Here is a 27,707-nt window from a genome sequence, read left to right as displayed (position 1 = left end):
ATTGTACAATAATTGAGAATGGATAATAAATGGATTTTCTATTAAAATGAATACTTATGTCTGAGTATACTGTCGTACTTATGATGTGGTTAAAAAGAGAAATTAATCAAATTATAAAAATTTTTTTAAAGCAAAAATCTGAATAATTAACACATTCCGTTAATGGTACTAGAGAAATCTCATTTAGAGATCAAAAAAGAGCTGTGTAATGAATATATTCATGATTATTTTTTTTATGAGCACAGAAAAAAAATATTGTGATGGTGAGATATACTGTTATGTATGTATGGAATATTATACCGTGGTTGGTGTGATACAGGGGCTTGTGTAGGGTCGTTAGCTCTTCCCTAAATAATATTGTTATTGTTAAAAACAAGGATATGTAGGTAAACTGGAATTTTATTAGTATTATGAAGTTGCACAAACAGACCTAATGTAACTACACATAGTGAATTTCAAGATATTGCAATAAAAATTTTACAGACATAATAAATAAAATAATTTTGCTTAATGTAGGAGAAAGTGGAGAAACATGGCCATATGGACTAATAACACAGGCTACTACATTTTTTTTTCATTTTATTATGTTACATCAACTTTTGAATTAAATAAATACGATATGAAAATATAATTGAGCAAATATTAATGTATTGGGATGCGACAATGGTAATATTTTCACTCTTCCTTTTGCTCTGTTTCCTAAATTTTACTGTACTCATCCAATTAAGCCATTTTACATGACATTATTGTCGTTTTCATATGGACTTTTACTGTAAAATTGTCTCTATGCTCTTTGCTAAAAATTTTTATTTTATAATGAATCTTCGTAAAAGTTATTATAAATAGAATAAATATTAATAGATAATTGAAACAATTTGTTGATTACTTAAAATCGTTATTACATTAAAAAAAAAACTGTTCTAATTGATAGAAATCAAGAAAATTATTCATAAAACTAAATTCAGCTGTTCCTGAATATTTAATGGATTTGAATCAAATATAAGTGACTCTCTATATTTTTTTTTAGTTTAAAGCCTTATAAAGATGAAGTTATTCAACGCGCATGATTGAATTAAATATTAAAATTTTAATTTTAATGACAACGAGAGTTTCGTTCTGACAGAGATGTCAGTATTGAAGAGCACATATAATATACCCAGTGTAATCTGGCTTAATAAGCTTATCGTTAGTTGCCTGAGCGCATGTCGTTTTAACTTCACAATATATAATCTTTATCTGAAGTAAAATTAAAGAATACAATATGCCAAACTTATAATAAGAATTAATGTCATACTTCAAATTTTGACTTTTGACATGTAAAAAAGAGAATATTATTTAAAGGATAACTACGGGATGGAGAAAGAAAAACAGAATAAAGAAGGACCAATGATTAAAAGCGACGATTCTTCGAGAGTTAGTGGAATTTTTCGATGAACTTTACCGTCTGGTTTCTGCGTGGAAATAATTATCGTGACCTATTTTCTTTATGTCTAGTACCAGTATTTTTTTTTTCATTTTGTTTTGTTATTAGAAAAAATTAATTGAATAAATAAATAGTGTGGAGCTTCTTTTTCATTATTTCTCTTACAATAGCACGAAATAATTTATAAAATAATTTTATAACTATTCTAATTATATTCTGTATATTCTATAACTGAACAGAATTATAACTAAGGTGAAAAATACCTTGTCATTTTCACGTGTTGGAATTTTTTTTATGTGCACAGAGCTGTATTAAGAGTTGTCAATTTTTTATGTTGAATAATTAAAACCACCAATGCTGCCTGACATTATTTTCCTGTTCATATTTGTAATAAAGTTAGAAATTAACTACATTACTATAGATATGAAATGTTCCCTTCAATTTCAAACTATTTTGTATTTTGCTCTTAAAGTTATATCTGTAATAGGAAAAATTTTACCAATTTCATGTGCAAAATATCACCTAAATTACGATTTTAACATTCAAATGTAAAAACATACTTCTCATGAATTTCCCAAAGGGAAGCAAAACTGTGATGAATTTCATCCCTCCAATGAATGTTTTTGTAATTTTTGACGATCCTCGACTTCAAATAATAATACCCTTGAGAAAAATATACCATATAGTGATATTTCTTGTCATCTAAAATGATAAAATACAAAGAAGGTTAACTTTACGTACATATTTACAATGAGTAAATACGACAGCGTTCAGTCAATTCCACCATAAAAATCGATCAAATTTACTCTGTATTTTACATTTACTCGAGGATTTTATGATCGTAAAGAAGTACATTGTATGATATAATAACACGCCTTTTGAAATTTAAATATGAAAAGAGGAAAGAGAATATACAAATAAAAAAGAAATATATTTCATCCTAGATATAGAATTTTCAATTTTCTATGAAAAATAGTAAAAAAAAGGTGTTTTTTATTTCTATATAAAAATCATACCAATCCTGTCTTTGAGATGATAGTAAAATTTCATTGGAATCCTCATTTCCTCTTTCAACAGCACGTGGCCAAAAGAATTCCCAAGGAGCTTGCAAGTTGCAATGGATTTTAGAGTCTGGAAACGACTGTCTTATCTTTATCTTATCAACCACGATCGAAGTAAAATAAAGTTCAATAAATAACAAAGTCTCTTGTAAATTTTATGCTTCTTATTCCATTTGCTTCATTTTTTTTGTCAATTCTTTCAATCTTTTTTTTTTAAATTAAAACCATCGCAAAAGTGCTGATTCTTTTTTTTTTAAATTCAAACTTCACTTTTTTTTTATTTTTTTAGAATATGAAATAAATTATCGCAAATTTTTTTGTAATATAAAAAACAGACTTTGAAGAAATCTCGAATGATTGGGACATTTAAATGTCTGACTAATAGAATAGGATGATAAATAGTCAGACATGAGTAATAATAATACGATTCTTCCCCTCACGTTTTTTTTTATTTTTCTTACTCTACTTCTCAATATTTCTTCTATATTTTCGTCGCGACAGAAAAAAAATCGTAAAAAAACCTATAAATTGTAAGGGAATTAAATTTTTTGCACACTTTTTTTTTTATTTATTTATTATTTTTAATCTAAAAAGATCAATGCATTTATATTAAACTCAATAAAGCAATAAATAATTTCATTATTTGACTTGTATATAAAAATTTCAATTAGGTTATGACATTATTAAAACCTGTAAGCAGAACATCAGATACATTTTACGAGTGAATGATTTAATTGATAGAAAAAACAAAGTAGGAGTAGGATGTACCTATAAATTGATGTAGGATGAGAACAAAAAAGTTTAAAGGAAAAGTAGTATACTACTAGCTTTGAGGACTAGAAAGTTATTAGTTAATTTTAGTATGCGGGAAAGAACGCATTGATCCATAATGGGGTTTCTCGAGAATATGGATTGAAGGGTGTTGAAAGTGAGAGGTGGAAGATGGACCTTCAGTATAACCGACGGTGTGAACGCAAAAAAGTTCTTGATCACTCGTAAAGCTTTAATAGACAGTTTCAATATAAAGTGACTAAAGAGAAAAACAGGAGATTATAAGAGAAAAAATATTGGAAAACTTTATCAAACGTAGACTGTGTTGGTTCCATAAAATGCCCCTTCTTTTCAAGTTTTGAATGAATTTTATTGAAAAAAAATTTTTATGTTTGTTGTTGAAATAAATATGTATCGTAACATTCATTATTAATTAAAAATCAGGTGGTGAATTAATATTTTATGTTAATTTTTTTTAAAATATGGAAATTTATAAAATAGATTTTTTAATATTAATATATTCATCATTTTTAGTTTATTTTTTATTGATTTCCTCCTTTTCCTAGCTATTAAGCAATTATTGTGTATAATAATAGAGATTTTATTTAAGAGAATATATTAAAAAATCTCAACGAAGGTCAGCTCTTGTAAATTTAAAATAAATTTTGTTCTACACAACTTTATGTTATGCAGTAAAAAATAATAGAAGTTTAATTTATAAGCTTTCTTGGAACTCGTAACTCAACTTGCAAGATTAAAATGGAAAAATATATATAATAGAGTTAAATATAACATTTTACATTATTGTTTTCGATTTTTATTTAAAAAAAAACTTCATATTTTTATTCCTGATGTTTATCTTTATATTCTTGTCATATCATAATTATTCTTTCAATAAATTTAAATGCAAAGTTGGTATTGAAAAACTTTATTAAAGATAACTTGTATTTTATTTTTTGCTATATTTGTTTGAGATTTCAATAAACTTTATTTAAAAATCATATAAAACAATGAAAAAAAATTTCAATAAATATCGTATCAAAGTAAAATACACATTCAACTGAAGCGAAAATATATTGATTTAGTTTTAAGTTTTTTCCAGCCTCTATACAACAATTTATTGTGTCAGTTGATTTTATGTTTTTATTACATACTATCAAATACCCCCTACATATGTCTTTTACGATGAGAGAACGTTTTATAGACACCCATTTTTGCCTTATCTTAGGTTTGTAGTTGTATTATAAAATGTAATGTTAAAGAATTTTTTATATAGACATTTTATTGGCTAACTAGTTGATCTTAATCAAATAAAAATTCTTCAAACATTCCTTCTATGCTATTTTACTCCAAATTCACTATATAATCAGTATCTTCTCCACCCATTCAGCTTTAGAGCTTGCCAAAAAGAGCTAATCATTCTCTAATAAATATTTCTTTAGAAACTTTTTAATATGCTTCTAATAATAACTTTACAATTCATGACCTTAATTCAATCAATTTTTCATAACATTACAGTGATTTTTTAAAACCGAATGTCTCCAGGGATAAATCATCTGGTATTTTGTTCTCCCCGGAACTTCTCTAGACATGTTCCTCATTTTGTTGTACTTCTATGTACTCACGTATACAATAAACACGCTGGAAGAATCTCCAAGTTCTTCCTCATTCATCTTATCTTTCTTTTTTCACTATACCCATTTCATACAGATCTATATCACACCTCGTGTTCTAACTGAAATTCAGACAAGACAGAGGACAAGCACGTATCCGACCTTCGTATCAACTGAATGTTAGAAACGTGATCGCAAATGAGGTAGGATATTATTAAAGTCCAGCCAGATTACTTGACACCTCTAAGTGTGTCAGTAAAGCTGTGTCATTTTACCAACTATTTTACTAAAAGAAACCGTAATGTAAAAAAGTATCACAGTGTTAAAGTTACGTTAGGGAGTACATTAAAAAAAGTCATTAATCGCCAACGTTCCTTTTTCAGTCCAATATAATCTTTTCCTTTCCGTTAGTAGTCAGACTGAGGTCCAGATGAATGGGCTAGAGGGGAATTTTATCTATGATGGTTGTTTCTCTTAGGGATTGGCATTGTTTCAACTGGACCACAGGCGTTTATATTGCCAGTTACGATTGCACTAACTACTAAGCTATGTGGTCATCTGATAGCACCACTAAGATACTAACGAATTTGATGGATGTCTTAACGACTCTAGACAAAACCATCATAAAAGGGAAATGGAAGCTTGATAATAGTCTGTAATAAATGATTTTGATGATTTTAGGACCGGGCGGAGAACGAGGAGGCCCAGGGCGGAGGTATTGCAGGATCATCTTCAATTGGAGCAGCATCAGGATCGAGGATGGGACCTGGGCCTGATTCTGGCAGCAGCGCCCCATCCTCAGCACCGCACTCTCTTGCAACATCAAGAGAAGAAGAAGATGATGAAGAGGAAGAAAGTAGTGGTCGTCCATCAAGTGGTCCTGGAGCATCGAGGTAAGCTTATTAAATCTACTGCATCCTCTTACGCAACATTTATTTATTAGTGAATAAGTAGCCTGTCTAGCTCAACATTATTATCAAATGGAAAGTTAAAAAATAGCTTGTAGGGATGATAATTAATATACACTTTGGACGAGGATTCCATCATTCTGTGGAATAATATTGAATCAGCACTCAGAGAGCTCGGCTACAGATATAAATTATGTAAGTTTGATAGCAAAGTGCACGATGGACGCAAAAGCTACTTTAATAGTCAGTATACAACCAAAAAGAGGTGTCGCAAGTTGAAACGTGTCTTGACAAGAGTCCCGCAGGCGACAAGATGACTGCAAAGAGAGAAGTAGACTTGAAAGCATACTTGAAAAAAACTTTCAAGTATTTTCCTTCATTTTTATTCTTATTCCGTTAGAACTTGATGAAAACTTGGACCCTTAAAAATCTCCTATCCTATTTTGTATGTGGTAAACTATAACAAATTGTTATTTTGCACGGGTTTTTTCCAGATAACAATAGAACTATTAGGCAAGAAAAATTATAGAAAGTAATGAATCATATGGCATATCATATTTTCTTCAGTCATTTTAACTTGCATCATATGGCTACGAAAGTCACTGTAATATCGTTGATTTATGTATTCACTTTGGCCAACTATTCATTTTAACTCTTTAATAATGACTTATATTATTCATGAAATCTATTTAAAAAGTACTGTTTACTCAAATAATTAAATTCTTGCTAATGGAAATTTACTTAATATTCATTTTATTTTAATTAATTAGAGTTTTCATTTTTACTTTTGATCATTTTATCAACTCAATTAAATCAATACAAGTTTTGATTTAAATTAATTGATGAAAAAATTTTTACAAAATGGATTAAATTTGCGTATTTATCCATAAAGTTGGATAACATTTTTTAATAAACATAGCAGTTATTAGAATTCACTTCATTGTACTTCTTATATATTTTACATTTGATTTTCTAATCTCTGATTGAATTTAATCTTTAATTAAGTTTAATCTATAATTAAATTAGTCATAGCCAATAGAAATTCTTAATCACAACCTTGATTATTATTTCTAAAAATAGAAAGTTTCAAAAAAATATATATCTTCATCATTATTTATTTATTTTGAAATTAATTTATCCAGATTATTCGTTCATCAAAGATTTCTTTTGTTTCATAAAACTTATGGTCAATTGATAAATTTATTATCAAATAAAAGATCTTGAGAATGATTCTAAATTAGGGTCATCAAATTTTGGGATACGAGTTAGAAAATTGCAACATAAAATCTGATTATTGAACAGAAAGTATAAAGAATCACAATAAAAAGCCATATATTGCACATTTTATCGACGACACAGATCCAATAGCAATAAACTTAGTACTGTCAAATGTTTTACTCTCCAATCGCTTGCATCGTATTTCAATAACATCAAACAAGCTTGGAAGCTCCAAGACAAACTAGAAAAGTTATAAATTATATTTGTAAAAATTTAACAATGCAATATTATCCACAGTTTCACTGAGAGATTTTTGCTTGATCAACATCAGTAGTGTTGTATCATTCAAAAAAAAAATGCAATAAAAATTTAGAACAGGTCAAGTGCCCATTTTAAAATACTCTAGTAGTGTCCTAATGCTAACTTATTTATTGCATACGATTGCCCTCAGCTCTCTACTCAGCCGCGAGTGCCGATAATATGCATAATTGGATCGATGCAATCTCTCCGACCTATGCTTTAGTTTTATGCATCAAGGTATTTGCCTGGTGGTATCTATCTAGAATGTAAAAGTTTAGATTCAACTTTTGTGCTAATGACAATTCCCGGAGTTAGTTTTAGAACAATGCCACTAATAGAGACTATTTATTTTCAATTAATTATTATTGCACCTTGTACATAGATTACTCACCAATGAATTGATTTATCTCTTTTAAGAATAATAGAACACTGCTCATCTGAAATAGAAAAAAATATGAGATTAGTATATTCAATAATAAATAAAGAAAAATATTGTCTTTTGTACAAAAATAATTAGCATCATGATGAGAAGTGATATTCATAAAATAAAGTTACATTTGTACAGACCAACCTTAAACCAAATCGATTGACTCCTCAGTAGTTATAATAAGTTAAAATGTTCCTTAAATATCTTCAAGCAGAATAGTATCCTATAGATATTATCAAGATTAACAAAAAGAATAAACTTCGTCCGATACTGGTGCCAATCTTGTCCAATTTCAACCATAATTGAATCAGTATCGACTTTTTTTTACAATAATGATAAAACTATCTACCAATAACTTTCTAAGTGTATTAAATTAACTTGAAATCAACTTTTACTCATTTAAAATTTAAAAACATTAGAGTTATTAATTAAATTGTTTAAAAAAATTAGTTTTCTATTTATTTAATTTTTTTTTTTAGAATAAAAATAATTGTAAATAATTTTCTTTTAGAAGTTTTGAATAAATTATATCCTCTAGCAAAGATAAACAAAGATATAACTTGTATGAGTGAACAAAATTTTAAATAATTAGAGTAGGAAGAACATTAAATACTGTCGTTTATTATACAGTGTTTATATTTACATTTACTTCATAAATGCACAAGTTAAATTTTAGAATTGATATTTAAACAAACAACATACAGCTTCGTCAAAGCTTTTTGTATTTACATTAGAAATTTCGATTCTGCAGACAATACTTATGTTTGCAGCATCCACAAACTTTCCCCTCGAGCATGAAGAGGTTAACTATCTGTCTTGAGTAAATCAGGTTTGCAAGATACAACTTTAAGAGTGAACTGAACAATAGATATTTAACTTTTTAAGTATAATTATTTTTGAAAAGTAATTTTGTATTTAAACCTAACTTTGGTATAAACAATCTATAATCAGCTCAAGTTTAGTAATACAATTGAAATAATAGATTTTTATAAAGCAAAAATGTAATAACTTTCCCAAGATTAAAGTTTATGAATAATGATTTTGATTTATGTGCACATCCAATTTTTAGTAAGCTAGAATGGAATTTCTTGCCAACGTAAACATTAAAGCATTGAATTTTTAAATAAATTATCACATGAATGATAATAATTTTTGATATATTTTTTTATTAAAATTTCAAACTTAAAATTGAAACAATAATTTTTTTTAAATTCTATCAGCAATAATTTTCAAACAATAGTTCCTGAATAAATATAATTAAATAGTTGTGACTTTGTTCATAAAATTCAAAAAGTACTTAAAAGAGATAAGAACCATTAATAATTACAAAGTCATAGTGAACAATGCTTGAAATATTTCTATTAAAAAAAAAAAGTTACTGCTAAATTTGGTTCATAAAGATTTCTCTGAAAACTCCCAACTACACTTTATATGTCCCAGTTAATTTAAAACTGATAAAAAAAATCCTCTGTAGCTCAGTAATAATAATAAATTCATTGAACAACGCAACAAAAAATCTCAAGCCCACTCATGTAATTTATCTGACACCCACCGACTAATTTCCATTGCACACTAGATCAACATGAATTTCAACTCTGTATTCAACTTGAAGCTTTTAAATGTACAATATCAGCAGTTTGTGGGAGTTGATATAAAACAGGACATGAGTTCTTAGTAAGAGAGAATTGAATTAGTCGAGCAAATAAACGTTTACCTGAACCGGAAATAGTACTAGGTTGACATTTGACATAGGAGAGATTGCAATGCCTACAATCTAGACTAAATAGAAGACGAATGTGAGTCCAAGAGCAGATCAGGCAGACAGACAAAGACAGAGAGAAAGTGAAGCATGTGCAGAAAGGCAGCGTTGGTTATTCTTCAGGTCACCCAGAGGTCATCTGTGTCGTCGTTCATCCCTAAGGAAGTCTATCAGCACTGGCTTGGGTTCTGATGCATCGCTGGATTCAATTGACAGCTGTGCGCCTGAACCACCAGTTCCTGAATCAGCTAGACGCCCTCGTAGCTCCAGGGGATCTCAAAAGTGGAGTAATGTACGAGCGGTGATGGCACTCTATTCCTCACTACGGAAGATCAAGAGGTACAGAAGACCTGAGCTACTCAAGGCGAACATGATTGTCTTATTAAAGGAGTCTATATTAATAATATCTTTCTCTTTTCGATGAGACTTTTTTCTTGGTCTAGTGTGCATGTGTTTGCGGATAATTTAGATATTTTTTTTTTCTAATATTCACTTACTCACTTGTACATTTAGAGAACGACTGTATGACTGACAAATCTTAGATTGTTACATCTAGAAGCATATGATACTGATGTAGATAATAGTCATTAGATGAATGCAGATTAGCTGTGTCACGATGGAGTTAATTCATTAATTTAAGTGACTACTAAAGTGATTGAGAATGTCATGTCACGTGTAATTCTAATCTGTATAAATTAGATTGCAAGTTAAGATGTAAAATTGTATACATATATATATACGTATCACTACTAAATTTTAAGGATCTAGAATGATCTTAGTTGTCTCTTGATCACTATCTACTAATACTACTTTCCCTCTCTGTCTGTCTGTCTGTCTGTCTTTACTCTTACACGCACTATCTATCTATTGTTTTTTTGTCCGTCTGTCTCCGTGTATATTTGAAGATGCTAATTTTAGCCGTTTATATTAACTGGATCTTAATCGTAATGATGACAATAAATTATTTATATAAAGCACTTGGATGAGAAAAATAACTTTTATGCGAAGCACATGTGTTAGGGGTCACATCGAAAGGATCAATGAGATTTTTTAGGTCCTAGGGGAGATGATTTCCGATACCTTTCAATCCCATAAGTGCCCCTAAAGTCCATAAAATCCTTAGATCCTGATAAAAAAAGGTGATAAAAATTTCAAAAATGTTGGGTAAATGAAAACTGCTTGAATATTATAGAAGATGCATAATATGAGGGATAGCGTCCAATAATTATTCACTAGGATTTCGTGTAAAAATAATTCTCCCCTCAAATGATCTGTTTTTTTTTAAATTTTTTTAGTAGATTTATTGATTATTTTTTTTTTAATAAGTTTTACTATTCCTAATTTATTTAGATAAATATTTTCATAAGTCATCAATTCTTTATCTTTATTTTTTTTTAGTCTCACAAAAGGATTATTCACTCGAGAAAATACATTAGAAAACATTAGAGGGATAGAATTATTTTACACGGAATTATAAAAAGAAAAAAAAATAAAATAAAAATGTTTTCTTCCAGAACAAAAAGTAATCAACGATGGATGAAGCTTCGCACAACAGTCCAACTGTCATCCGCAATTTCAACGATTCAAAAAAAGCCACCATTAAAACGTGAGGATTCATTTTTGAAAAGATTTTCAACAAGACAAATACCAGAGAGTCAGGAGACTTTAGATACTGCTGAGGGTGAGGGTGATGCTACAGATGACAAGGATGCGCCAAGACGAAAAAGAAGATCAAGAAAACCACAACGACCACCGAAGACAGTTGTGAATCCTGACGAAAACTTTTACTATTACTGGCTGATGCTCCTCTCTGGTTGTGTGCTTTACAATTTATGGACTCTTATTGTTAGGCAGAGTCTTCCTGAACTGCAAGCTCTTGCTCCAACTGCCTGGTTGGCTTGCGACGGATTCACAGATTTAATTTTCTTTCTCGACGTTGGAGTTCAGTTTAGAACTGGTTACCTGGAGCAAGGCTTAATGGTTTATAACAGTAAAAAACTAGCAGGCCACTACCTCAAATCCAAATGGTTCATTCTTGACCTACTTGCACTCGTCCCTTTGGACCTTCTTCAAGTCAATCTAGGAAGCAATCCAATGCTTAGATTTCCCAGATTTTTAAAAATTTATCGAGTGTACAATTATTATTACATGGTTGAGTCCAGAACAGTGTATCCAAATCTATGGAGGGTCCTCAATCTCATTCACATTCTTCTGATACTTGCCCACTGGTTCGGCTGCTTTTACTATCTACTCAGTGAAGCTGAAGACTTTCAAGGGGATTGGGTCTATCCCTATCGACCTGGAGAATATGCTACACTCACACGCAAGTATCTTGGATCACTTTACTGGTCTACATTAACCCTCACTACCATTGGAGATCTACCTACACCGGAAACCAACGCCGAGTGAGTTTTATATTGCAATTTCAGCATTTCATCATTTTTAATTTCATCAAAACGCCCTGATATTCGATGATTTGAGTAGTTTGTGAAAATTGGAAATACGCCAGATGGGCATTTCATCCACCGGGAATAGTATAGGTTGAGTTGGGGAGTATATAGGGCAGTTGTTATCACGGTTACAAGTGAAGCTAAATAATTAGGAGATCCAATAGCTTTTATCGATACCAACTTATCTAACTTTTTGAAATCAAAATTACCCTGTTTTTGCAGTAATTAATCTATTTCTTCCCGAAAAAAATGAAAGGTGAATTATCTTTTCATTAATTCCAGAAGTTTCTTTCTCTCTAATTGAATAAACGTGAATTGTATCCATTATTGATCTCCCTTCGTAACAAATGAATTTTACTATCTTTTTTGCTTCTATTAATCTCTACCCAATAGCTAATCTTAAACTACTCGAATCACGGATTAACCATACATTGAACTTGTCACAATAAAGACACTAGTGTCTAGAAATTAGACTAGTGAGCGGAGAATTGTTGATATGTTGGCAGAGTCTTAGCGGGTGGAAATCCCCGGAGCCTCGCTCGTCGCGGCCGACTGTCCCGGCTACTGCAGTTCAAGCATAACGGAGGGTATATATCAGTATCGTTTCAAACTGACTAAAAAAATAAACGGCACAAAAATATCTAGTATATTTTCTATTGTTAAAAAAAAAAAGTACCGCAAAAGCCAACCTCCCGTCGATTAAAAAGTTCCTTTCCGTGCTGCTTAACTCGCATTGGTATTCATGGTCAATGTTTTTTTTTCAATAATTTAAGGTTGACTAAATATTTTTTGTTTAGTAAATAAAATCATCAAACACCTCCTTTAGTAGCTTTCGTAGACATCACGATCTAGCGAAAAGTCCAATTTTAGCTCGAAACGTGCTCACCTAATGTACGAAATTAGGTCGAGTGTAGTGAAGGTGATGCTACAAAGAGGGTGGATAAAACTCGGATAATGAAGAATAGAAAGTACGAACAAGGGAATAGAAGTGACGTTTACGTGTGTTTTTAGGTGATACTCTCTAACAGCAATTCATTGTCGACGAAGCGTGATCTTTGAATTGCATCTTCGACATCAATTAGTATGAATCATCATCATAAATCATGAATATTCCGACACCTATACACTTCAACTTTCAGTGAATATAATTCTTTTATCTTCAGACATTAAAGTTTACCTGGTCAAAAATATAGCATAGAAGAGTGGGTTTTGAAAAATACATCGTAAAGAAAATGAAAATACAAACGCAGCTCTCAACGTAATAGGTTCAGTTACATCAGAAAAACTCCCTCTGCTATTTCTTTATGCTTTTTTTCTTTCTTTCTTCAATACTTATTGTGCTATATATCTATACGACAATATTTTAACATTCACAGTCTGTTGTTATTTTTACTTCTGCCGAGGTAAAATGTGTCACAATCTATGAAATATTTCTCACTTTAAAAAACACTATTTTTTGTATTTACAAATCGAATAGTCTCTGTAAAAATATTTCTTTCCAGCTATTTTCCTCAGGAACTGTTCTATCGATTTCAATCTGTCAAACGTCATTTCTTTTCTAATCACACATTTGAAAAAAATTTATTATTAAACATAAAAAAGATTCAATGAATTTCAAAAAATTATTCAATATACAATAATAAATCATTGCTCTCTCATTCCAACTTTATCAGAAAAATATTTATTCATCAATAAGTTACAGATGGCTAATGACATGAACTGTAGAACTGAAAATTAATTACTTTTTTTTTTTCATTTTAATTAATGAAATGTCTGTTTCAATAACTATTTAAACATTTGACATTTTTTATATTGCTAATCGACAATTGATTACTAGAATTCATTAAAATTATAATAACACAAATAATTGACTGGTTTAATCCAATATTTACAAAAAAAGTTATTCGAGCAAAAGTTTAATTGAAATCGAGATAAGTTATAGAAGATAATAATAATAAAACAAGTTTGCCAAAAAAATTACAAATTTACTTACAAGTTGTTTTATAAATAGACTTAAAAGTTTGGTAAATTGGTTTGACTAAAGAACGCTAAAAAATAGATAAATTTAAATGAACCTAATGTAAAACAATTATTTTCATTTGACGAATGAGACTGTGATGGAGAAAGGTGGGAAAGAATCTTGATTGTTGAGAAATTTAACTGCCAATAGTAGCAATAACAGAACTATGTGATCACAGAATAATTGAAGCTGAATTCATGGAAACCATTGGTGGTGCTTTTGGTGTGGTTTCAACTTAATGAAAAGTAACTGTTTCAGAAAAAAAAGATGTACTTTGTTCGATGAAAAGTGATTGCATGCTTAAGAAACAAACAGTTGGAAAGTTTCCAACAATGATGCTAAATCGTTGGCGTAAGATAACAGATCTAGTTGACCAAAGAATGGAAATTGAAGCAGGAAAGTTAAGGATATTGTAGCAGAAATAAATGAGACGGTGGGTTTCAATATGAATGTAGAAATATACTTGATCGAGTGAAACGTACATCAAGATAGGATAAAATTGCAATCATTTATGATTTTAGCTCCTTCCTTTTCTTGTGGATATGTATGTGACTAAAAAGAGAAGCTTCAACTCGCAGATAAACACGAAGAGTAAAAGAAACACAAGTGCTTTGTATTGTTGTGTTTTTCTTTTTATTTTTCTTTACGACCATGACAAAGAAAATCCACTGAAGAAATTTTATTTTTCAACAAGTTAAAGATTAGAAGATATCTTCTGATTATAAGATGACGAAATACCAAAAAAAAAAATTAGTCTTTGCTGATATTTTGATCAATTTGATGTTTGAGTATATTCAAAATTAACATTTTTAATTAACTTTACTTTTTTTATATTGTTAACTCATAATAGCAAAGAGATAGTTAATATTCTTGCTGATTTCTCTTTCTCATTTAGAGTGAATTTATCATTATGAACATTTGTAAGTCTTTTTCGCTACAGCACATCATTTACCCAGTCATGCTTTGCACAGGAATTGAGCAAATATCAAAAAAATAACACCAAATACAAATTTCTAAAATCAATACCAAACTCTCTTGAATAAATAACCAAAAAATCTGAAGCAATTTACAATCGAATTAAGGAAATGAAATGGAAATTTTTTTAATAAATAAAATCCTTACTCTCTTGTTGATTATTCAATTTTGTATCGAATCAGCAGATGTTAAAGCATAAATCGATTCAGATTGTACTGATCAGAATCAGTAGAAAAATTATATAAAATTCATGTGAACAGAAAATTAGATCAAGAAAATTTCATGTATCAAAATGTCAATGACCACGTCACTATTACATATCTGATGAAATTATGTAAAATTTTATTGACGTCAATTTGCTTCCGGTAAAAAGCTAAATGATACAAATAGAGAAGTTTAATATGGGTAAAATTCCTGTCATTCACTAATTGTAAATTTAGGATTAAATAAAAAACTTTTTTTGGTATTTAAAAGACCAAAAATGTACATCAGCTGTTGATGAAAGATGGGAAATTAATTGGCAAAAATTAATGAGTGAATAAGTAACAAGAAGATAAGCAATAAAAAGAAAAAGTAACTAATGAAAAAAATGGCCTACTTGACGTGTCCATTGACTTATCAGAAATGACTATGACATTTTGAAAATGTTGAAGACGAGTCGGGAGTATGGGACAATCAATCACGTTTTATCGAGGCGACGCCATTGTCGCGAGTGGATCGATGGAATGCCGGCGGATTTTCGATGTTTCTATCTCTCTCTTGCCTGGGAACGACCAGAAGAAGGAAAACGGGTCATGGATATCTCCAGAGTAGAAGAGAGGATGCTCCGCAATGCGGAAAAGTTTCTTGAACGTCTTTCTCACCAGGATCTCCAGCATGATGGTTTGGAGTGTGACTTTGATGGACAAGTTTGAATTGCAAATTAACATTTAATTGCGATTTCGTTTAAATGGATTGTCGTCGCATGCCAATGAAACCGAATCAGATGGGTGCCAAATCACTATATCGTATACGGTATATCTGATCGGATGTCATGATGAAGATTATCCTGTGTAGGGGCTTTTGCCATGCTGTAATTAAGCCTCCAATAGATTCCACACGGTATTGATGCCTATACCTTGGCGTGTCTCGTCAATAATTAATTTATTCCCAGCTCACACGATAATCCCTCTATCATTTGCATTACCTTTTTTTGTACACATCCATGTATATATGTATACACTTATCAATTATTGTTTTAATGAAATATCACAGTCAAAACTTATGCTTGAATATGAGATGAGGTGCTGATAAGTTGGAATTTCAATCGACTCTTTATGTGTGAATCAGTGAAAGCTTATTAATATACATAGACATATACGTGCGTCAAAGGTGAATATTCGCTAGTTCAAATGAAGGAAACAAGTTGTTGAAGATTAATCTTTCAAATCAATATGGCATTTCATAAAAGCAGAAACAAATTTTTCTTTCAATTACTGAATTTTTTTTCCTTCTGACATATAATTCCTTAATCCAATTAAATTTTTTTTTAATATCATTTTTAATGAAGATAGGCGATGTTTCATAAGATGATTCAATTTTCTTTAAAACATCAAAACACTTTTAAATTAACCAACGAACTTTAATGCAAACAAAGAATTCGTTTAAATAAAAAAAATTCCACCCTGAGGTTGTTTGTTAAGGTTCGCAGTGAAAAGTGAAGAAAAAAAATTAGACAAATACCACTTTATTTGAATAACATAGAAGAAGAAGAAGTATAGTTTTTTTTATTTGTACTATTTTATTGCACGAAGAATAACATTTTGGTGAGAAAAAAATATTGATAACGAAATTTTAAACTGAACTGTGAACTTGTTCCAATCGAATATTTTTTCACATACTTGAGCTATCTCAGAATGAAAATTCATTTTGTTTATATTAAATTCTTTATCAGCTTTGAAGAAAGCATTTTATTAAAAAGAAGAAAGATAATCCTACTATTATCAAGCTCATGATTAAAATTTATGTTATAATCTAATAATCATTGCTTTTAATTATCACCGAGATTTAAATGAATTAACAAATATGTTAATCATTTGACAAAGTTTTATTGTTTCTATTCAAATAAAATATTTTTTTGGTAATAAAAAAAATGATCTTTTTTACTATCGTTTGACTGAATAAAATATTATTGCATAAAAATATTCAAACTTTTATTAAGGCTAGATGGAGGATTTAATGAAGAATTTTTTGCCACTCTGCAGCCAGACTTTACAAAAACTTATCCCGTTCTTTTGAAAATGACATCAAATGAAACTTTACAGAGACATTAGGAGGAAGAATTGACTAAGATATACTCACCAGGATATAAATATTAAAAAATTTGTTTACTTGAATTTAATAAAAATTTTTCTTCACTTCATCACAGACATGAGACTGGAAAGTTTTCAAGTTATTAATAAGCTTCAGTTCAAATGTCATTAACAAATTGTTGAGACCCAAACTATTAGAAAGCGTTCTGATCAAATAGTTCAAGTATTCATGTGACCGCCAATTAAACCATTGTAAACTGACAATCGAAGTAATTAAACTTCATCTTCATTTAATTAAATGACTGAAGTGAGAGCAGTTTGACATTCTTAAGTGTTTTTACAAGATCACCTTAATCACGAAAAAAACTTTTAAAAAAATTTTATTCGAATTTATTTATAAACAATTGAATAATTTTTGAAGACGTTTTATCAATATCAATAAAAAAATATATTCTATTACCATACTTCTCTGCTGAAAAAAGTTAATTATGAAATTCGTTATTCAGTTTTTAAACAAATAGATTTGTGATACTCTGACTTTCTTCTAAAAAAAAAAAATATTCGATGAACTAAATATGAAAAATGTTTTTATATTGAACCATCACACTTGTTTCAGTCAATCTAACTAGTTGATATGTTCTCGACAAATGGCTATCGATCGTACCGCGACCAATCGAATTTCCAGGACAGAATAAATGTCCTGAGGCATCTCAATCGCATGTTCCTCTATATCCTACTATCTCTATTTTCCATTATCACTCCTCAGAAAGCGAGTAAAAAGCTATTTCATCATCAATAATATCTTTGCACTGGACTCCACTATTATTATACATCGACAATAGACTTTTTCTCCTTCGATCCGATCATTTTTAAGAATCACTCAGAGTCTCAATTTTCTTTTTACTTTGATTTCATTGCTAGATAGCCAGAAGCCACAAAATTTAAATCGACCATGAATACTAGATGATTATTCAGAGTAATTTGAGGTTGGAAAAGTTGGGAATTTAGTAAATAAGTGAAAAAATGTGAAATTAAGGAGGAAGGCTCCGGCGGGGCTGCTCGTTATTGCTCGGCCAATTGAAACATTATAACTGATCTTCTGTTTTTATTTTTTTTCTTGTCACGTCTTCTAGATACGTTTTTACCATTGTCAGCTACCTCATCGGTGTGTTCATATTCGCAACAATCGTGGGTCAAGTGGGAAATGTCATCACTAACAGGAATGCTAACAGATTAGAGTTTGAACGACTACTTGATGGTGCTAAAACGTATATGAGGCACCATAAAGTACCAGGAGGGATGAAAAGACGAGTCCTCAGATGGTATGACTATAGCTGGTCGAGAGGGAGAATTCAAGGTGGTGGAGACATCAATACTGCACTTGGTTTACTGCCTGATAAGCTGAAGACTGAACTTGCACTTCACGTCAACTTGTCTGTTCTCAAAAAAGTTACCATTTTTCAGGTATTCATTATATTTTTTTTATTTCTGTCAAATTTTATATTTATTTAAGCCAAATGAAATAGAAAAAAACCATTCGAAAAAAGTACCCATTTAGAATATAGGATATTTCTTCTTTTAATTACAAAAAAATAGCTTCTAAACGTGCTGACTTACAAAGAATAGTATTTCATAAGATTTACAGTTTTAAATATTTTTAAATACTTTTTTGGGCGATGAAAAATTTTCTTAAAGAATTTTTTTTAATATTCCGCTTTCAGACATTTTCAATAAACTGCAAAGTACAGGATGCCAAAAATTTGAGCTAAAATTTTTTTTTTTAACTATGATTATTTTATTCTTGATTTACTTACAGTTTATTAAAGACTTTTGCATACGGGCTGTCATGTTGAAACGCAATGGCTTTTAACACTATTGATAAATTTTCGACCAAAAGTATTGTACAGCTTGAAGATAAAAAAAGTCTACAGCATATAATTTAATTTTTTTTGGTGTTTATTCGAATGTTATATTTCAAATTATCACGTGACTTATGAACATATTTCAATACAGATAAATAAACTCATGAGGTCATAAACTAACATTGACCTTTCCAATGGAACGAAAACGTGATCTGTGTACCTCTACGATAAAAGATCTAGACATCTATATTCGAAATGTGCACTAAGAATAGAAATGGCAGTAATAGGACGCAAAAAGCTTCATTATCGATTTATTTCTACTTCCGACCTTATTTTTTTCTAGCCATAAAAAAGATTTGATCATCATTTATTTCCTTTTTTATGAGTAAGATTTGATTTATGTAGATTTTTTCGTATCATATTTTTGCTGAAAATTTCATTGATATAAAAAATCGTAATCCTAAAGTGTAATTGCTAACAATTCATCGATTTCAAATGCCAGCTTTTGAATTCACTCGTTACGACGCTGAATAGAAAATATTCATATTTATAATTCATGAATATTTATTGAGTGAAATTGTACATTGTCAATGAATATTTAACAAAACATTTAACTGAAATAATTGTAATCATCAACATAAAATTCTCTATTGTTATTTTATTTTTTAGGAATGTCAACCGGAATTTCTACACGACTTGGTACTTAAAATGAAGGCGTACATTTTTACGCCAGGAGATTCCATATGTCGTAAAGGAGAAGTCGCAAGAGAAATGTTCATCATTGCTGATGGTATATTAGAAGTAATCAGTGAAACAGGACGAGTGTTAACAACTATGAAAGCTGGTGATTTCTTCGGTGAAATTGGTATCCTCAACCTGGACGGATTGAACAAGTAAATTTTTTAATTAATTTTTAAATCACAACTTTAGAAAGCTCATTGAGCAGTTCAAAATATCACTGTATCATAAACCCTTTGACTTATGTATGATAAATTTGCTATGTCATTCATACAGTTAACGACAAAAACATATTACTCAGAACGAAAGTTTATACTAACAACGTGATTGAACCATATTAAATTTAATATAATTTTTACTGAATTTTAAAGATTTGCTAAACAATCGTGAGTATTTCCAATAATGTAATAAATTTTTCAGGCGAACAGCAGACGTAAGATCAGTTGGATACTCCGAACTTTTTAGTCTATCACGAGAAGATGTTCTGGCAGCAATGAAAGACTATCCAGATGCTCAAGAAATACTTCAAAATCTCGGCAGAAAGCGTTTAATGGAGGCACAAAGAGTGGCTAGAAGTCTGAGAGTTCCACCATCACCAGGTCATGATTCTTCGGATAATAGTACGGGTAAACGCATAGTGGATAAATTGAAAAGTGACGTAAAAGGATTGAAAAATGTATTACGTAAGAGTCGTCGTTGCACAAGACCAGATGAGTCAATGGAATTACAACCATTGGCTCCAAAAATACCACCACTAAAGCGACAAAATAAAATTGACGAAGATCGAATAGAAGAAACAATAGCATCAGTGGAAACACCGACATCACCCTTAGGTGCTGGTTTGCCACTTTTATCCCGTTTGAGGTTGCTAAAAGAGAAGCAAGATCGAGAAGAAAAGAGGCACTTGATGGATACTCATCCACATATGAGTGAGCAAATACCACAGCCTCAAACTCCAGTACAAAAGGTTTTTGATGAATCTCAGAATCCAATGAATCCTAATTTACCACTGCTCCAGAGAATTTTGTTGCTAAAAAACAAGACTGAAGATCCAATTCCCGATAAAGATGGAACAACAACTAAAGAGCAAAAAAAAATTATTACTGATCAACAACCTCAATTAAGTCCAAAAGTGTGTGAAAAACCAGCGGAAATGTCTCCTCCTTTGCCAATAGAAAGTGAAAATTCTTCTGGAACAAAAAGACCTTGGGAGATGTTGAAAGATGCGTCAATAACAACCAAAGAATTATGTTCATCACCACAAAATACTCCAATAAAAAAACCTAAACAAAATTTGGATTATATGAAGCAAACGAAAAAGTACTCATCAATTGATGACTTGTCACCCGAGTACGGTGGTCTTCCCTTTGTTAAAAAACTAAAGATACTCAATGAGAGGCAAAAACTTGCTGAGTTGGAAAAGGTCGTAAGAAGTTCTAGTCTCGATTGCGGCGAAGTGAATGCTGACTCAGAATTCGATGGTAATCTTACTAGAAGCCATTCAGAAGCATGTGCTATTGAGTATGCCAGAAAGTTAGCCAAGTTTAATAAAGTAAGTATATCATTATTTTATTTAAAATAATATTTAATAATAATAGAGATTGATCTCTAAAGATTTTCCAACCAGAATAATAACAGAAAAGTACTTAGATAAAGATAATTGGGTTGAAATAGAAATAAGGTTTGAATTATTTTCAGGAATATCGATCATCAAGTTCACCATCAGATCCTCTTTCCCCAGAGAATGAAACTTTAGAGAGACAAAACTTGAAAAGCATTCTGAAAAAATTATCCGCTGGAAGTCGTAGAGGAAGTTCAGAAACCTCAACGACAATTGCTCCTGATTCTGCAACAGTTACAGCAGAGTTAAGAAAGCTTATGCGGGCTCCAACGATTGAGGGTTATGCAGCCAGACATTCAAAATTAACTAAAAGCGTAACATTCAATTATACTTTGCAAAGTCCACCACCAGAATCAACAGCAAGTAAATTATCCGATCAAAAATCATCGGGAGTAGTTGATCCAACCTCGCTGCTACCGCCCAATAAAATTAGTTTCCGTCCTATGGGCAGCAAGGCTATTTTAGAGATGATCACGAGGCCGGGTGATGATGAATACCTCAGTGGTTTAGTCACTGGAATACGAGATGTCATTCAAAAACGACTGGTAATATTTTATTGAATTTTTAACATAATTATTATTCGTTTATAATGGAAAAATTTTTTTCTTCTTTAATCTCATAATGTTTGAATCTAAATGCTTTCAAGTTAATTGATAATAACTCGATATAAACGATTATTACTTGTGACACACCAACATATTTCATTATGATGCTTATTGCCGCTTTAATTGATAGAATGAAAATTGAATATATTTTATTTTTTGAAAAATTTAATAAAAACTAGTATTTTCCAACATTTATACTAAACTAAATATTTGCACATGACAATGATTCAATAAAATTTATCGATGTCATGATCATTTACAAAACTCCGATCACAGATATGGATAAAATTTTTTTTCCTTGTAATGAAAAAATAAGATGTCCCGAAGTGACATATCTTTTGAAAGATAAATGATGTTAACAAAGGATAACAATCAATCATCAAGCTTCAATCAAGTTGAAATCAAAATATAGTAAATCTACGATAAAAAAATTTTTTTATTGAATTACTTTGCACATATTTGTGCATTATACACTTTTAGATCCAAATTTTGAAATACTGATGTAACTATAAAGAAATCACAATTACAACTAAAATGAATAGTAATAATTATTATAATGATATCTAAATAATAGTAACTTCAAATAACACGCCGATTTGATAATTAATAAGCCAAGATTAAACGTCAACGATACTAATCATGATAAATATTTGACTTTGCTTTCATATAAAAACATTGTAATTGGATATAACACAGATCAGTTAATACATTTTGATTTGAATTCAGTAAATGGCAAAAATATTTTCTAGATGAGAAATTGAAATTTTTATCCAAAATATATATTTACTTTTCAATAAAATATGATAGAACTATTTCTCTAGTATTTTAAATTGTAAAAACGATTTTTTTTTCAAATATTTAATATCTAATTGGATAAAAAATGATTCAACGGTAAAAAAAAAATTTTATCCATTACTTTAAGACTTCAATAACTCTAATAATAAGTATAATAACGTATAAATATTAAACGTTAATAATTTCAGGAGGATCTTCAGAGCAAATTTGAACATCAGTTTGCGTCGTTAGAGCTGGAAATTCGGAAGCGTGATGACATAATAACTCAATTACAAGGCAGAATCCAAGAACTCGAGGAACGTGAACCTTGTGCTGATTCAGGGGATGATAGTACGGATTTAGACGGTTCCTTAGAGGATGATGTTGCTGATGATCCTGAAGATCATCCATTTATGCGTGATGGATCTGTGGACACCGTATTGACAGCGAGGTCGACCTGTCAAGAAACTCCAACTCATGGAGATCTTTCACGAAAACGTAAGTCTTGGGAGGAACATTCAGAACAAGAAACTCGACAACTTCAAGATCTTCCACGGTCTATTTCACCGCAAAGTGTGTGGAGGGATGAGGTGGCTATCGATTTAGAGTCAAACAGTGAAGACAGTAAATCTGATGACGATGACGATGTAATTGAGGGGAGAAGTGCCGAAAATTATCGAGATGGATCTGGGCATAATAACTGGGAAGTTGCGATGCTTGCCCAACAGTTAGAAGCTAGAAGACAAAGTCATGAAAACTCTAGTCCTGATTCCTAGCGCATTAATGAAATTATAGAAATTTTTAATTACTGTAAAGATACTATAACTAGTCCAGGGAAAGAACAAATAAAATCAAAACAATTAACATCACTTCCTGGACTTTCACCATTCAATGGTTGCAGTGAAACCTTTATATGAGACTTAGGTTTTAATTTTGATGAGTATAAAAGAATTTATGCACAATTGCTATTAGATTAATAAACAAATCGTTAATTATGAATTATCGAAAAATGACATTTATTCTTTTGATTATTTATAAAAGTTTTGAATGAATGATTCAAATTTAAAGTCACGATTGTATTTCATTTCGACTGTAAATACTCACTGGTGCCTGAGAGAATAAATAAAAACAATGAATAAATGATAATTAGGACGCAAGCGTGAATGTTTGTAGCTAAAACAAATGAACGTAGAATGCGATTTAGTTATGGTAAAATGAGATTATTGTGAAGATTTAGATGTAAACAATTCTGTTTTGTATTTGAATTTGAATATATTATATTGAGTGCGTTAATAATAACATCAGTATGAAGAAATAAAAAATATTGAGCTAGAGTGAAAAAAATTGATTTCCCTGTGGATTTATTATTTTTCATAGGGATTTGACCAATAAAAGCTGTATGAGACGTTGATTTTATGATAGATAAAGTAAATATTAAATATCAAAAATATAAAATATATTCATCATTTATTTTCTGTAGAGGAAATGAAGACAGACGATGAAAAAAAAAGTTGAAATATATTTATTATTTATGTGGACCAGACCAAGCTCAATATTTATAAAGTCTTTACAAAGTATGTCCATGACAAAAGTATGCATAAAAAAAATTTTATGAAGGATGTTATGGAATATGAGAGAATAATTTATTGAGTATTGTATATAATAGTTGATTTGATTGTCGATAAATTAATGACGATAAATAATAAAATTGAGAAAATTTAAAACTCACAAATGAGTGAATGCGTTATAACAAGACTCGAAAAAGCGAATATTCGTTATTTTTAATTCATAAGAATGATGTATTTAATTTTAAAGTGAGAAGATTACACAATAAAGCGAACTGTTTTCACACCTGGTCTTTCTTTATTGTATATTCAGCCTACAAATTTATTATCATCATCTTCAAAGATTATTATGGACAAAAGAAATATTGCAACTTTACTCTACGTCAATTAACTTTGACAATAATATTGAATACTTTCTAGGACTACATGGATTATAAAAATTCCCTGATAAGTTGCATATTGTGAGTAAATAAATTGTAGTCTATAAAAAGTTAGTATTGATTCATAAAAAATGCATGGTAACTGGTCGCTCCATTAAAAAATTATTATAATGATACATATCTATCTCGATTTTAGAACATTATTGTTCATAAAATATTATTCGTGCAATAGCACTTTTGTAAGAGACACGAGAAAAATACAGTTAATAATTTTTTTTTTGTTTCACACGTGCCGTGAAAATGATATGATAGTAAAAAATTATTAGAACGATGGTTTAATACAAAAGTCAATGTCAATTCTGAAGGTTCAAAAAATCGGTTTCCAGTAGCATTATTCATTCGGCTACATGTACGAATCACTAAAGCCATGAATAAGATAAAATTAATAGTTTTATTTTTTTGTTCTCTACACGGAGAAAAAATTCCAATAAAAATTACCGTGCTCAGCACAACAATCCACGCGCAAATGTCAATTCCCTAAAAAATTAAGACAACCTTCAAAGAAAAATTAGTAATCCTTTTAAAATTTTTATTATAGATTCAATATTTATTAAGAAGAGTAAAAGTAAAAATTCTTATGCAGCACGGTAATATTCGATAAATATTAATTTTTATTCAAACTTTAAACAAAAATTAGTAAGTGACTAGAAAAAAATGAGAATCTGTATATAATTTATTATGATCCGTGTGGTAGGAAAAATTCGGGTGCTCTCCTATAATTTTTTCTATTCTCGAGAGTTTCCGTGCTGGGTCGGGAATCTTCGAATTATCGGTCCAACACAATCTTTCTTTGTATTGTAAGACCGTTCACACAATCAAAAACATAAGCCGTAAAACGTACAATTTAAGACGTACGCGTGCATACTAACATCATAATAAGTTAAAAATTGGTTTGTACGCATGCGTACATCTTACGGCTTTTGTTTTTGATTGTGTGAACACCCTCAGTGCTATAGTTACTTTTTCCATATTGTAAACAAAGATGACATTCATATTTTTCGTTACGATTCAATATTGGCGGCAACACGTTATATCTTAACAATTTATGATAAGCTTAAACGGATTGACGCGGTGGACTCATGGGTAAGCGTCAGCTTGACACACGATGGGTCGCGGGTTCGAGTCCCGGCCGAGACAAAAGTCATTTATATGATTTTTCTCGGGCCACCGTGAGCGGGAGAAGAAGATCTCTTCGGAGAGCCGGGTGGTTGTATCGACGACACAGGTTTTCTGCGTAAGATCCCGATCGTAGGGATAGGGGGGGGGGCAGTATTGTAAAACGTGTGCCGTATTTCATTCCAACGAATTAATTAGTTAAGAAAGTTAATTATCAATGAACCTAATTTATTTATTTATTTGTTTATATAACCAAAAAAATTATCACTAAACTTAAATAAAATTGTTTGTCGGTTACGTAGTTATCACAGCTAACGTTACTAAATTTTCAGGTGCTGTGGAACACTAAATTTTCTGGTGCTGCCAAAGTAATTTTCAAAAAACTGAATGATACATTTTCTTATGTAACTTATAATTTTTGTATGTTGATCATTACTTTTTACTTTTCAGTAAGTTTGAACTCACATTCTTGAGCAGCACGGTAATTTTTGTATGGATTTTTAAATAAAAATTAACGGAATTTTTTCTCCGTGTACAAGTACCATGCAAATTAGATACTTCTACCAAATCATACACACAGATAATAATGCATCTCAATGACTATTATAAGTGTGACTTTATTATTTCGTTTGGTGATACCTTAACTATGAGTGATAGACCATGGAATCAGCAAGGTATTTTCGCAAAACATAATGTGAGATTAAAAAACTTGGAAAAGTTCAAAAAGGCAGAAAAACCTCTCGTAGTTTTCTTTTCAGACCGGATAAAATTTCAGGTATAGATGCAATGTATTTTCATGATTTATTATTGCAAAAGATTTGTACTGATACATAAATATTTATAAAATCAGTTAATTGCATCAGCAGTAGATGCATCAAAACCAGTATTTTGTTTCTTCATGAACGTGAACGTAAAAGTGGAAGATTTCTTCAGTAACATATATTTTCCATATCAATATAAGTTTATAGTTTCTCAAAGGAATGAAACGGATCCGAGTCAAGAAATAATATGGAAGGTCAAGTTAGATAATAAGAAAAATCAAATCGTCAAATTACTTTTTGCAACATGGAGCGAAGAAACTGGAATTCAATCCTATGCGAAAGAGTTCCAACCAGGCTACATTTTGCGAGCTGGAATATTCGATGTACGTTATAGTGCTTACTGTACCAATTGGTAAAGTAAGCTCTCCGTAAGAATACGGCAAAAAAAATTCATTTATATAGCAAAAAATTGATATAAACCATTTTTTCTCTTTCTTCGATAGAATCCTCCACTTTCGAATGTCGAAAAAATCGAAAATAAATTCAAAGTATCTGGATTTTTGGGTAAAATTGCAGAGGAATTACAAGGCGATATGAATTTCAAGTATATTACAATGATTTATAAAATATTAAGAACACTTTAACTAACAAAGTATTTTTAGGTTCACCTATAAGCTCGTTCACGAAGTTGGAGTGAAAGAAAATGGAACATGGAGTGGTGGCATGGGTTTATTAAAAAATAATTCCATCGACATTTTGTTCACTCCGCTCTTCATATCTCTCGAAAGAAGCGAAGACTTCGATTTTTCGCTCCCTTTATTGGAATCGGAGTATGTTAGATAAATATCACTGTTTTTAAAACTTCTGAAGTTGAATTCTAATCGAGTGATGTAGACTAATTACAAACAATACTTCTTCAAAATGATAGTAATGACTTATTTAATCATCATATTTTAGCCTTGCCATGTTTATAAAGAAAACTGATAACGCATTTAGTTGGTCTAGCTAT

General features: G+C 30.3%; 1 protein-coding gene across 1 annotated transcript; it reads left to right on the top strand.

The window, feature by feature from the left end:
* The first annotated feature begins 5,612 nt into the window (after window positions 1-5,612).
* On the top strand, window positions 5,613-24,647 carry Cngl (Cyclic nucleotide-gated ion channel-like). The gene is made up of 7 exons (XM_035083776.1): window positions 5,613-5,761; window positions 10,995-11,885; window positions 18,350-18,680; window positions 19,748-19,971; window positions 20,237-21,368; window positions 21,515-21,982; window positions 23,026-24,647. The coding sequence occupies exons 1-7, from the start codon at window positions 5,628-5,630 to the stop codon at window positions 23,590-23,592; spliced, it is 3,747 nt and encodes a 1,248-aa protein (XP_034939667.1). The 5' UTR covers window positions 5,613-5,627; the 3' UTR covers window positions 23,593-24,647.
* The last annotated feature ends 3,060 nt before the right edge of the window (window positions 24,648-27,707 follow it).

This window comes from Chelonus insularis, unplaced genomic scaffold (genome assembly GCF_013357705.1).
Source record: "Chelonus insularis isolate UGA/USDA-ARS -01 unplaced genomic scaffold, ASM1335770v1 contig_369_pilon, whole genome shotgun sequence".
Lineage (NCBI taxonomy): Eukaryota > Metazoa > Arthropoda > Insecta > Hymenoptera > Braconidae > Chelonus > Chelonus insularis.
This window is presented reverse-complemented; position numbering and strand designations above follow the sequence as displayed.

Bases quoted from the DNA above. Each gene is read 5' to 3' on its own strand.
- Cngl (XM_035083776.1), top strand. From the start codon at position 5,628: ATGGGACCTGGGCCTGATTCTGGCAGCAGCGCCCCATCCTCAGCACCG. The intron at 5,762-10,994 runs GTAAGCTTATTA...GTTTTCTTCCAG, and splicing joins AGTGGTCCTGGAGCATCGAG to AACAAAAAGTAATCAACGAT. The intron at 21,983-23,025 runs GTAATATTTTAT...TAATAATTTCAG, and splicing joins ATGTCATTCAAAAACGACTG to GAGGATCTTCAGAGCAAATT.